Source organism: Lontra canadensis, unplaced genomic scaffold (genome assembly GCF_010015895.1).
Source record: "Lontra canadensis isolate GAN:19392208 unplaced genomic scaffold, GSC_riverotter_1.0 scaffold53, whole genome shotgun sequence".
Classification (NCBI taxonomy): Eukaryota; Metazoa; Chordata; class Mammalia; order Carnivora; family Mustelidae; genus Lontra; species Lontra canadensis.
The window spans coordinates 12,336,677-12,349,289 of NW_022631047.1; the positions used below are offsets into that span (position 1 = coordinate 12,336,677).

General features: G+C 47.6%; 1 protein-coding gene across 8 annotated transcripts in view; it reads left to right on the forward strand.

Moving 5' to 3' along the window:
- Positions 1-12,613, forward strand: part of CRACR2A (calcium release activated channel regulator 2A) — a 134,784-nt gene that overhangs the window by 48,871 nt on the left and 73,300 nt on the right. For all 8 annotated transcript variants that reach the window (XR_004384719.1, XR_004384717.1, XR_004384718.1 and 5 more), the window contains 2 exons: positions 3,819-4,027; positions 12,377-12,488. Coding sequence is in view for 5 of the 8 variants with exons in the window: in XM_032874841.1 (XP_032730732.1) it covers positions 3,854-4,027; positions 12,377-12,488 (286 nt within the window). In the remaining 3 variants the exon portion in view is untranslated. The remainder of the gene's footprint in view (positions 1-3,818; positions 4,028-12,376; positions 12,489-12,613) is intronic.

The following is a 12,613-nucleotide window of genomic DNA, read 5'->3' on the forward strand; positions in this document are numbered from 1 at the left end:
AAGTATGTAGCTTATATAACTTGAATCCTTTAAAATTTATTGAAACTGTGTTATGGACCAGGTTATGGACCATCTTGGTAAATACTGCATGTGCACTTGAAAAGAAAGTGTATTTAGCTTTTGTTGGATAGAGTATTCTACAAATGTCAATTAGGTCAAGATGATTGACAGTGTTGTTTACTTCTGTATCTTTACTGATTTCAATCTACTTGTTTTATTAGTTATTGATACAGAGATATTAAAGTCTTTGAGTAGGACTGTGGATTTGTCTCTTTCTCCTTGCAGTTCTATCCGTTTTTGCTTCATGCATTTTAAAGCCCTGTTTTTATGTGATAAGTATTTAGGATTATTATTATCTTATTGATGAATTGACTTATTTATCATTGTGAATTATTTTTAAATTTTCATTAATATTCTTTGTTCTAAAATAGATTGTGCCTGATATTAATATGCAAACTTTCTCTTGGCTAGTATTAATGTGGTATATATTTTTCTAGCCTTTTGCTTTTAACCTATTTGTGTCATAATGTTTAAACTATACTTCTTATGGGCAGCATATAGTTGGGTTACCTCAACTTGGAGAGTTTGCCAGACTCTGCCTGGATTTCCCCTTCCTGTGTCCTGGCCTGAAAACTCTCTAGACAATAATAGGGTGCCTTTTGTTTGTTTCCCATCTGTCACAAGACAGGCTTTGGGCTAGGGTGAGATGAGTAAGGGCCCTAGGGTACAAAACTTAAGAAGATAATTGCTCTCTGATGCACGGTTTCCATAATGGATTTCTCTTTAAATCTCTTTAAATCTTAGGTGTCTCAACCTTAAGAAGACACTCGCAGAGTTGTGCAAGTACAGGTACCAAGAGTCATTAGCTCAGCCTAGTCCTGACCCTGCCGAAGGCTCATTGTCCTTCATTGCCTGATGGCCATTGTCTTCAAAAGCATTTTTTTTTAATCTATTTTGTTTGGATTTTTTATTATTTCAGTTGGGAAAGTAAATTCAGTCCCTGTTACTCCACCTTTTCTGGAAATGGAAGTCTGAACTTAATCTTTATGAGATAAAAATCCCACCTACAGAGCTCTCTGATTGAAATAGAAATGTTTTGGGGCCTCCTTGCAAAGAATTCAGCCAAAAATTGGTCTTCCTTTATTCAATAGACAATCAATGAGGAGCTACTATTTGCCTTATTCTGGGCTAGGAACTGGGGTTAACATCAAATAAGACTTGGTGCCCATCTAGGCATTGCTTACAGCTGGTGCTTTGGAACTCTTAGATTGGCTGTCTCATGCCACACATCATCTGTGACATGGGTCAGGGAAGGCAGAGAGCCAGATACAGTCAGACGTAGAACTGACTGCTCACCCCTATTAATTGCCAGGCGCAGAATGGCTCAGAAGCTTACTTAAGCTCACGTTGCTATGTAGTCTTATTTTGAGGGAGATCGGATCTAACCCCAAATACCCTCCTTTACTGCCAGTTACTGTGCCTGAAATCCCACCATTGGAAGCTCATTCATTAACAGGGGGGACCATGTCTTCTTTGTGTTTCCATTTTTCAGTGTTGGCTCAGAGCCTGCTACAGGGTAATCAATAGATGAGAATGAATGAGTGAAAAAATGAATGGATGAGTGAAGGAATGAGTGATAAATGTTAAAATGATGAACATGTCCCGGGGAGGAGATTTAGGTTATTATCTGTTGGTGACAGACCATTAAGAGTAAGGCCATAGCTGGGACCTATGATGGGAAGGCAATGTCGTATAGTACATAAGGTCTCTAACTATACTAGACTTTGATCCAAGTTGTTTAACCTTTCCCAAACTCAGTTTCCTCATCTGTATGATGAGGATGAGGATTTTAATCATACTTACCTTACAGAGGGATATCAGGTTCTATCAGGATAAAGTATGTTAAGGGGCTGACAAGAGAAAACCCTCAAGGAATGAGAGGTGTTATTAGTCCAGTCTTCTGAGAATAGCAGGTGGCAATGGGGTAGGGACTGCTGGATGGCAAAAACCTTGAGATAGTCCTGGCTAGGTAACAGGAAGACATAGACAGCTCTGCTCATGCTGTGCATTTACAGAAGCTCAGATGTTACCATTGTTATTATCCCAAAGCCCTTCCTAAGCTCAGAGTTGCACGTAGATGTTCTGGGCAATACACATAAGCTGAACAGAAAAAACTCCACTCTCTTGGGACTGATAACTAAGGCAGTTAGTTCCCTCTGGGGAAGAGAGAATAAGAATGTTAAATCTGTCTATGATTAGGTAATGGGTGGTTCACACTTTGTAGGGACGAAGAGAAACACTCAATTCTCAAGGAGTGGGGTGGCTGGTCAGAGGAGTCCGATGGGAGCCCATCATCCTGCCAGATGGAATGAGAAGGAGAAGTCTGCTGTACCTTGTCTGGGTTCTGCTTCACACAGTGCGTTCCTAAGACCAGGAGTCATCTTCTAGTTCTGGGCCCACAGCTCTTGACACATCTGGCAGGTGGAAAATGTTGACTGAAATCATAGATTACTTTGGACTTATGGTGTAACAGAGACAGACCCCTGGGCTCAGATAATCAGACAAATTCCCCTGCTAATGCAATGACTTTTCCATCTTTTTTCTGAGCATGGCACAAGAGACACAATTTAGAACTTCATTTTCTGCATTTCCCCTAAGTGCATTATAGTGTGTATCTGTGTTTTAATTTTAACATTCAAATACTATCAAATACTGAAAATGTGGACCTAGCCTACTTCCAGAAAGTCTTGAGATAGAAAACTCCAAGGATTGTGATATTGCCTTTCATCATATTAACCCAATTTTTGTATTAAGAACATTTCTTCGGTTGAAATTTCATAAACTTACAGACAGAGGTAGAAGGGACCTTAAATACAAATAGGTCCAGTCTTGTCATTACACAGATGAGGAAACAGAGACCAGAGAGGTACTGACTTGTTCAAGGTCATCTAAGCAGCTGAGTCCAGACCAGAGGCAGGTTTCTGCAAACCTTCTTCTATAGCATCACATCACAATGCACCCCCTTGAAAAGACTCCTGGAGGGGCTTTCAAAATCAGATCAGTGCATAGGATTTGTGATCCTCTGTTGGCTGGAGACAGCCCTGGGTGTCCCCCAACTACGCCTGGCAAGTCCAGGAGAACAGGTAGCTCCGTGCAGACCCGGCACACTTCCATCCATCAGCTCTCCTCTGCAGGCTCACGGACCCCAAGGAGGTCTGCAGCATGAGTTAGGGGCTCACCAAGAGCTTGTTGATTGTGAATGACCTTGAAGATGCTGCATCTGAGTGAGGAGAGCTGTCCACCCTTGGGAGTGCTGAAGTGTCAGGACAATATAGGATTAAGAGCAAATACACGTTCAATGAGCTTGGATCTAAATCTCCTTTTTTGCATTACCTTGCTCTTTGGCCCTGGTCAAGTCACTCCAATGTCTGAGCATCAATAACGGGATGATGATGCTATCTATTTCAGAAGGATGTGAGAAGTAAGTGAGAAAATGTGTATAGGAGACCGAGGCTCCTGTCTCCGAGTGAACATTCAATAAATGGTAGCTCGTCTACCAGGATCTGTTTTGTCGCTGTCAGTTTAAGTGGGGAGAAATTGTTTTCAGCCTTCCCCTACCCACCCACCTCCTTTCAATCTGGAAATGTCTGTTTTCTTTCCCCCCCTCTTCTTTCTCTGATGGGCTGGCTAATCCCTTTATGATCACAGCACATTCCCCTTTGTCTTGAGCTGCTAATGAGGAGGTGGCTGCTAAGAGAGGCGGGCACCCTCACTCCATCCACACCACACCCACTGTCTCTCTCATCTTCTGTGTTCAGGTTCTGCAAAGACTTGAAGAAACTGACAAACCCAGATGGCTACCCCTGACAGGAGAGTGGTCTCTAGACCCCAGAGACCTGGCCAGGGTGCAAAGGAGAGTGGGCCCTGCCTGGGTCCCCTCGAGGTGGCACTGCGGAGCAAAGCATGGGAATTCTTTCAGACCTGTGACACAGAAGGCAAGGGCTTCATCGCCAGGAGGGACATGCAGGTAAGAGTTCTGCCCACCTGGAATGCCAAATGGCATGGGTCTTGGGTTAAGGGACTGAAAAAGAGGCTCTCTACTCTTCCCTGGAAGGAGGCATTAGACCAAACTCTGCTGGGAGCCAGATGTCCTGGGTTCGCTCCCTTTCTGGCCTTTGCTTGCTGTCAGACCCGGAGGTTGTTTCCCCTCTCCGACTCAGTAACTCCTAGGACTGTGGGAAATGGCAACAGCATCGTAAGGGACTTGGGTAAGACATGGTGGAGAATCTTCGGAGACAAAGTGGAAAGGCACCAGCCTGTGGCTTCACAGCAGAGCCCCGAGCTATACCAGGGTGCTGTGTGTGCGTTCGGAGCAGGCCCAGTGACAGGTGCAACGGCAGGAGAGGAAGGCCCTTCTGGAGTTCCTCTTATCTGCCCCTCGCCCTCACGCCCACTGCACTCAGCCCCTTGTCAGTAGGTCCCAAGAGAGATACTGCCGAACCCCAGTGCACACCATTGCCTGGCGCAGGGCTCAGCAAACTCTCTGTAACAGGCTAGAGAGTAAGGATTCGAGATCCTGTGGGCTGTGAGCACCGCCATGACCGCTCAACACCATGTTGCCCCTCGAGCTGCCACAAGCAGCATGTAAACAAAGGAGCTCAGCTCTGTTCCAATAAAACTTTATTTATGGACCCTTGAAATTTGAATTTCATACGATTTTCGCGTGTCACCAAATATTCTGCTTCTTTTTTCAGCCGTTTAACATGATATTGCATGCCTGAAACTAAGACAACGTGGTATATTAATTATACTTGAATAAAAATGTAATAAAAATATAAAAGCCATCCTTAGTCCCTGGCCATAAAAAAAAACAGGTGGTGGGTCCGATGTATAGCTCGGGGGCCTAGTTTTGCCTAGTGCCTTTCTACCATTCGTGTCAAAAGCTTACTCTGGGGTCTTACTTAAGTCCTTCATGCTGCAGTCATGATTTCAACTGACACGAGTAAATAAAATGCATTCTCAACCAGAACAGGCTGCGGGCAGCGCTTCCCCAGCCTTCCCATCATTTGCTTGGTCAAGAGCATTTTGGGGAGCGGGGAAGGGATACATAACCGAGCTGTGGGAAGGAAAGTCTTGCAGTGCTCAAGTTTCCTTTTTTAAAATTTAGCTTTTCAGAATACACTGAGTATGGGCAGGGGGATGTAGACCCTGGTGGGCACCAGCCCCGTGTGGGCTCACACTTGAGAGCTGTGAAGAGCTGAGCTCATGACCTGGCAGAAAGGTGGTGGGTCTTTCTCTCCCAGGCCCCACAGGATGGTGTTTTCAGGCTTCAGGTGACCCCAGAACTCTTCCGCCGTACAATAGCTGCACAAATTGAGGGAAAAGACCCAGAGGATGGGGCCCGCTTAGCCTGCAAGTGAGCTCAGAACACCCTTGTTTTCAGTAGTTGACCCCCGCAGTGTATTTCTGTCACTGGAACTCATTCCCCAAATCGCACTCCTCATGGAAAGTCAGACTCAACGTGCTTTGAGGAAACCTTGATCTGACGTACCCTGTCTGTGAACTTTGTAATCGCCTTCATGGGTCTGTGGTCGTGGTGGCTGGTGGTGGCAGTTTTAATGGCGTGCTTAACTTTTGATTATCCCTTCTGGAAAGAAAAGGGAATTCGCCTTTGCCAAGGGTCAGTTCTGGGCCATATGCCTGGTGCAGCTCAGCACTTTTCTCTGGATATATCCCAGTTAAGCCCGCCGAAGCCCACTTTTTAATGAAGGGAGGAAGAGGCGTGGTAAATTTAAGGTATAAAGTGTAAATTGTAAGACGTCCTTTGTATTTGACCCGGAAGGATCAAGCTGAAATAAACATTGAGTTCCAGAGATACCGACTCAGCTGCATTCCTCCTCCGTCCTCGCTCCCGACCCAGGCAGGAGAAGGGGAGAGACCTCCTACATGGCATCCGTGGCATTTATTCCTACCATCTCCTTTTTTCCCGAAGCTTCTATGTACTGTGGACAGTGAAGCATTTGTAATGTTTAGTTCTGTCGGCTGAGAAAGTGCCATTAAGAGCAGTTCTGCTGCTGTCCTGTCTGGGGGAAGATGAGCTGGAAAGAAATACGGGGAGAATCATAACCCACTCTCAGCCATCCTGGGCTCTCTGTGGAAACCCTGTGTGCCCCCCGGTCCACCTGGGCATAACCTCCAGGCATCTGTCTGTTGCCCATCACTCCTGCACAAAGCTGCTTTGCCAGGAGGTCACCCCACTTTGGTTGGTGACCAGCTCCTCAGACCTGGCTGCCACCACCTTGCTCACCCTCAGCTCCCAGCCCAGCCTCACGGGAACCGGGAGAAGAGCTCAGAAGGTACACACACACACACACACACACACACACGCACACACACACACACAGATCCAGCCACCAGGAAAAGCCCTCTGAAGCAGGGAATGGCTCTCAAGGAAGGAGAGGCCACGATCTACCTGTCAGGGCCAACCTAAGGGCTAGAAGAAGCAGAGTTGGAACAAGCCCATTCCACAAGACTGCCACAGTGCCTGAGCCCTGGCAGTATGGAGCCAGCCCACTTGGATAGAGCAGGGACCGTAGGAGGAAAGGAGCAGAGCCCAGGAGAAGCTTTTTCCTTTGAGGACCCTGGTGCAACTTGGAGGGACCCGAGGCAGGCTGCACCGAGGGCAGGGGTGCAAGCCTTCTGCTCAGGCTCCAGGTGTAGACATTCTACCGTAGGGTCGGCGGATGGCAGAACCAGCCTGGGTGAACAGACTGGAGGCAGCGGTTTGAGAAATCTCCCTCCATCCTCTAGGAAGAACCTCCCTGGGTTTCATGGGGATTACTCCAGGGCAGAATTGGGGTGAAGACTGCTTTGTGGGGTGAAGTCTGCTACAGTCCTAGACAAGCAGAGTCATGAAGCTGAGGGCCCCAAGCAGAAGTCGGTCCTGCCTCCAAGGGACAGAGAGACATGAGAAGCCAGGTTGGAGGGCATGAAAGAACTCTTTCAGCCCAGAGAGGGAGACAGGGTCAGCATGGGCAGGAGATCTCTCTGAAGAAACCTAGAGCCTCAAAAACTCTGTTTCCTTGATTTTTCCAAGTGAAATGATGACCTGCCAAGGCCAGGTACCTGCCTCCCAACACTGCCTAGAGTTCCTAGACTAGCCAAACTGTTAAAAATAATCTAGGAGTTGGCAAACCAACCAAATAGGTCCTATTTGTGCAAATAAAGTTTTATTGGAACGCAGCTCTGCTCCTTCATTTGCAAAGCGTTCCCGGCAGCTTCGTGTTACAATGGCAGAGCTGAAGAGCTGTGACAAGGACCCAGGGGTCTACACAGCCTAAAATATGTACTATCTAGTCCTTTACAGAAAGAGTTACATGGTTCCTGGTTTAGGTTAACAAGAAGACTTTCTAGGATTTTTAGAGCAAATTGAACCGAGTTTTAACCCTGAATCTGCAAATTCACATAGTAGTGGTATGTGAATTTGTGTGAGTCTCTTAAGCCCCCTGGGCGATAGTTCCTCATCTGTGAATTATTTATAGTGCCTCCCAGCATTAGAAGAGAATTAAATGAGTGTGTGCACAGAGAGCACTTGGCCCTGAGAATAGGACCTGGAAATCCCTCCATAAATGTACATGCATGTGTGTTGGGAGAGTGAGGTGGGGACTCGCGCCCCATGTCTTATCTCAGTCCTAGACGTCCTCCACACTGTGATTTTTTAAAACTGTGGCAAAGTACACACCACATGAAATTTACCATCTTAACCCTTTATAGTGTGCAGCTCAATGACATTAAACACATTCACGTTATGCACCCTTCACCACCGTCATCTCTAGAACTCTTAGCATCTTCCAAGATGGAAGCTCGGCGCCCATTAAACACTAACTCCCATTGCCTTCTGCCCGCAGCTCCTGGCAACCACCGTTCTACTTTCTGCCTCTATGAATTTGACTACTCTAAGTTCCTCGTATAAGTGGGGTCACACAGTATCTGTCCTTTTACGACTCGCTTATTTCACTTGGCGTGATGTCTTCAAAGCTTATCCATGTTGTAGCAAGGCTCAGAATTTCCTTCCATTGTAAGGTTGGCTAATAGTTCATTTTACCTGTCTGAATACCGCACGTTGCTTGTCCTTTCCTCCCTCAGTAGACACTTGGGTTGCTTCATGCCCTTGCATGAAAATAGTGCTGCTATGAACAAGGGTGTGAAGTACTCGGAGTCCCTGATTTCGGTGTTTTGGGGATGTAGCCAGAAGTGCAATTGCTGCATCACAGGGTAATTCTATTTCTAATTTTTTTAAGAACCACAATACTATTTTCTAGAACAGCCAAACCATCATACGTTGATTTTAAGTGCAAGTTGTCTTATGCTTCCTGGGAGATAAGGAAAAGGTGCTCATGCTGAAGAAGGAGCCGTCTGCTCGTCCCCAGCTGGTGGTTGTTTGTGTCCGGTCCACACCACTGGGGCCATTTTGCTTCTTAGAGGACATTTGGTGACGTCTGGAGATATTTTCGACTGAAACGACTAAGGAGGGAGGTGTTACTGGCCTCTGCCGCTGCATATCCTATAATGCCCAGAACAGCCCCCCTCCATCCCGCAACAAAGAAGGAAGCATCCAAGATCTCAATAGTGCGGAGGTTAAGAAACCCTAGGCTACACTGAGCAGCCTGAGCCAAGCATGTGAAAGCACAAAGCTTTAAAGGTAGATTTCATCTCTTGTACCTCGAATTCGCATCCTGAAGATGTTTGGTACAAGAGGAGAATGGTTGGTGCTGAAATGGAGATCCGAACAGGATGTCGTAGAAGCCTCCAAAGGAGGGAGACTTTAATTCTGCCTGTAAAGTTGGATTTCTTCTGGTTCTCTCTCTCTCTTTTAAAGATTTTATTTATTTGAGAGAGAAAGAGCATGCACAAGCAAGGGGGAGGGGCAGATGGAGGCGCAGACTCCCCATCGAGCAGGGAGCCCAACTCGGGACTCAATCCCAGGACACTGAGATCACGACCTGAGCTGAAGGCAGACGCCTAACCCACTGAGCTACCCGGGTGCCCCTGGTTTTCTCTTTAATGAGTTTCCCAAAGACGTGTTGGAGGCTGTGCACCCATTCATTTTCAGCCGCACAATGCTTGCTACTGGCCTTGTGGCCAGGAAGGTTAGGGGCTCCGGCTGATGAGCAGCAGAAGACAACATTTCTCCGTGGTTCTGGGAGTCCCAGCCATTGGCACTGCTGCAGGATTGCTTCCTGTTCCAGGTCCTGGAAAATATCCCATCTACAAGACCTTGCCGAGAATCAGCAGGTGTGCTCCTGGTCACAATCGGAAGTATGAGAGTCCAGACCAGTGCTCCCTAGATAAGAGTTCGGGGTCTCCTGCCATCACTCTTAGCACTCAGTTGTTTACTCGTTCATTCAACAAGTATCTGAATACTCCACTTGGGTCAGCACTGAGCTCCCCAGCAACAGGATGGTGAGTGAAAATGAACGGGGTCCCTGCCTCAGAGCTTCCAGTCCACTGAAGGAGCAGACATTCATCAACTAGTCGCATCTATCAGGATACAAAATACAAGCTGGCCCGAGACCGGTGAAAGAAGGAACTTGTGTTTGGGGGACTCACACAGCCTGGCCTGCCCTGGGGGCTGCAGAGCCTGAGTGGGGCAGGAATTCAGAGCCAGCCTGACGGCAGTGGAGGGAGGCAGGTCTGTAAGAAGCAGTGGGGTTCTACAGAGCTCCGTGGGCATGGGACGTGTTGGCATAAAGAGGGCGAGCTGACTTCCTCCCTATGGCTCCTCCTTCCCCCGCCCGCCCTTCCAGATGGGAATGGAAGTGAAACAGGATGTACAAAGGAAACAGGATCTCTGGAAGCCTGGGGCATGGCGCTGCTGGCAAGAGAGACTTTTGGTGGTAGCTGGGTAGGCGGGGAATGGTTAATGCCCAGTAGGGAACTCCAGAGAGAACATGGTAGAGGACCATTTGACGCTAGCTGAGGCCCTGAATGCAAAATCAACTCTTTAATCCCAGCGCTGTTCTCCACTGTGACTCTAGGCAAATCTGGAGCCTTGCCGACTAACCGATCGGTGGAATGAATCATCTTGTCCCCTTTAACTCCGCTTACCTCAGTTGAAAATGTAGACACCAGGTGCCCAGAGGACAAGACCAGAATGAGCTGGTTTTATACGGCTTGCAGGTTCTGAGAACAGAGATAAATAAGAGATGATTATGGTGATTAAGAATCACAGGAAGGAAAAAAAAATCACAGGAAGGGTAAGAACTACAGGGAGGATCTAATATCGTTTCCCCAGCTTCACTGACAGCAGAAAGAGGAAACCAGCCTGAGTTGTAGACCAGAGAGCCTGGGATTTGGTGATGGAGGGATTTGTGCTAGACTCAGGAATGGAGCCTAAAGGTGGGGTATGACAGCTAATGAGAGGAAGGGTCCCCACATGTGGGGTGGTTTTGGTGAAAGGCAAAGGGAGGGTCCCACCAACCTCGGCAGCCCCCTTGCAGCCATTTCTAGCTCTAGCACACCATGGATCAGATTCGGTGACCGCAGGCTGGCAGCGGGGAGGGAGGGAGGATGGCCCCTAGGAATGGACCAGAATCCAGAGTCGCTCGGGTTTTGACTCTCACTCCCATGTGATGCCTTTGGCTTCCAATGGAGCTAATAAGCTTACTCCTTGTAAAATTGACTCACTCCTAACCCCACATTCTCTTATTGTGGCTTTTGAGACAGCTGGTTTATGGATTGTTGATAAGCCCGCGATTCTGCTGTATGCTAAACAGAGGCACTTCTAGAATCTTTGCACACACTCTCACTCCCTTCCTTTCTAAAAAAACTCATTCATATTTAATTCAGTTCCCCTAAATGGCTTCCGCATCATCCTATCTTCCCACTTTGCATCGCAGTCTCCCTTAATGTACGACCTGCCAAATTAAACTTTATGGCTTATGAGCTAGAAGATTGCCATAGGATCAAGCCAAGTGTTCTTGCGAGTTATGTTATGGGCTTTCACACCTGCTAGCTCGTTTTGATTGTTCAGATGGGTATATATCTTCCTTCCTACAGCCCCGTGTTCCTTGTCTTCAGCTGTCAGTCACTTGCATGCGGGCAATTTTGTGTAGCTGTCCCTTAGGTAACAGGGAGGAAGGGGGAGGGTCAGCTGGGCCATAATGAACTCCCTTGGGGAGTCCTCGTTTGGAGACTTAGGTTATTAGGGTCTAAGAGAACACTTGCTTCAACGATGCAAATCAGCCTTGGCCTGGGGCCACGGCATATCAGGCAGAAGGCCAGAGGGAAGCATCAGGAACTCAGCCACTGGCAACTTGTCCCAGCAGCTGGTCCCTGCCCTCCCATCCTGTGTGGTCCTAGTCAGGCCAGGACTCAGCTTCGGGGTTGATTTATAACTTCCTTGCACACTGTCTTGTCTAATTCCCCTTTAGAACACACATGGTCTTGTGGGGATTGATCCCTTAGGCCAGGGGCAGTTAACATCCTTTCAGGAATTAGTTGAGAACAAGTAGGAAGCAGAAGAAGGGAGCACAGCCTGGAGTGACAGGTGTGGGTCACTTACACGGAAGAAGGGGGCTTACCCAGCATCCCCTCTGAGCTAAAGGATCGAAATGCGTGTCCACAGAAACTGACAAACTTGATGCTGGGGCCTGGGGATCGTGAGTGCCTCCATCAGGGAAAGCTTCTGAGAATGTGACCCCTACCCCCATCCTAGCAGGGGAGCTAGCATGGCGGGGCAGCAGGGGGGTGCGTGGGGAGAGTAGCGAAGACTGACAGTGAAGCCTCACTCCTCTGTCACTCACTTGCTGAGAGGCCTTGGTGGGTCAGTGGATCTCTCTGTCTCTCTCACCTTCCCTGCCTCTCTACAACCTTTTATTGTCTTTATGTTTACTCCCTCATTTCACCTGACACTATGTCACGCAGCTATTATCCTACCACGGGAGTCCGTTCTGAACCTTTTCCATCCTTTATGGTTGTGAGGAGGGCCAGCTTCTGAGTCAGACCTGGATTTGACTCCTGGCATTGTTACTTATAGGCTGGGGGACCTTCGTGCAGGGAACTTGAACTTCACTCTTCATCTATAAGGTGAGATAATAATGCCCACGTAAAGGATTGTCATGAGAATTAAATACAAATACACCTGTTTATAAACATATTGATAAACATGTATTTATTTATAAATCTAGCAAACTGCCTTGCACACCAGTAGGTACCCAATAAGTAGTCATAACATTCAAGGGAGAGAGAAGGACAGTAACGGGGTCTTTGTAGGACAGGGCCAATTCTAGACCCTTCCGGCAACAAGCTCTGCAGTTCCAGGCCGGCCCTCCCTGATGATTTGAATGTTGACCACCGCAGTCTGGATTGTTTTCAGAGGCTCCATGAGGAGTTACCACTCAGCCTGGAGGAACTGGAGGATGTGTTTGATGCCCTGGATGCTGACGGCAATGGCTTTCTGACACCAGAGGAGTTCACCACTGGATTTAGTAAGTTCCGATGGGTGCTGGGGCCCCAGGATATTCATCTACCTAAAGCTGTGAGAGGTTCCCGCGTCCACCACCAGATCTGTAGTCTGTATAGCCCAGGCTTCCTTGCCATCCGGAAGTTTCCA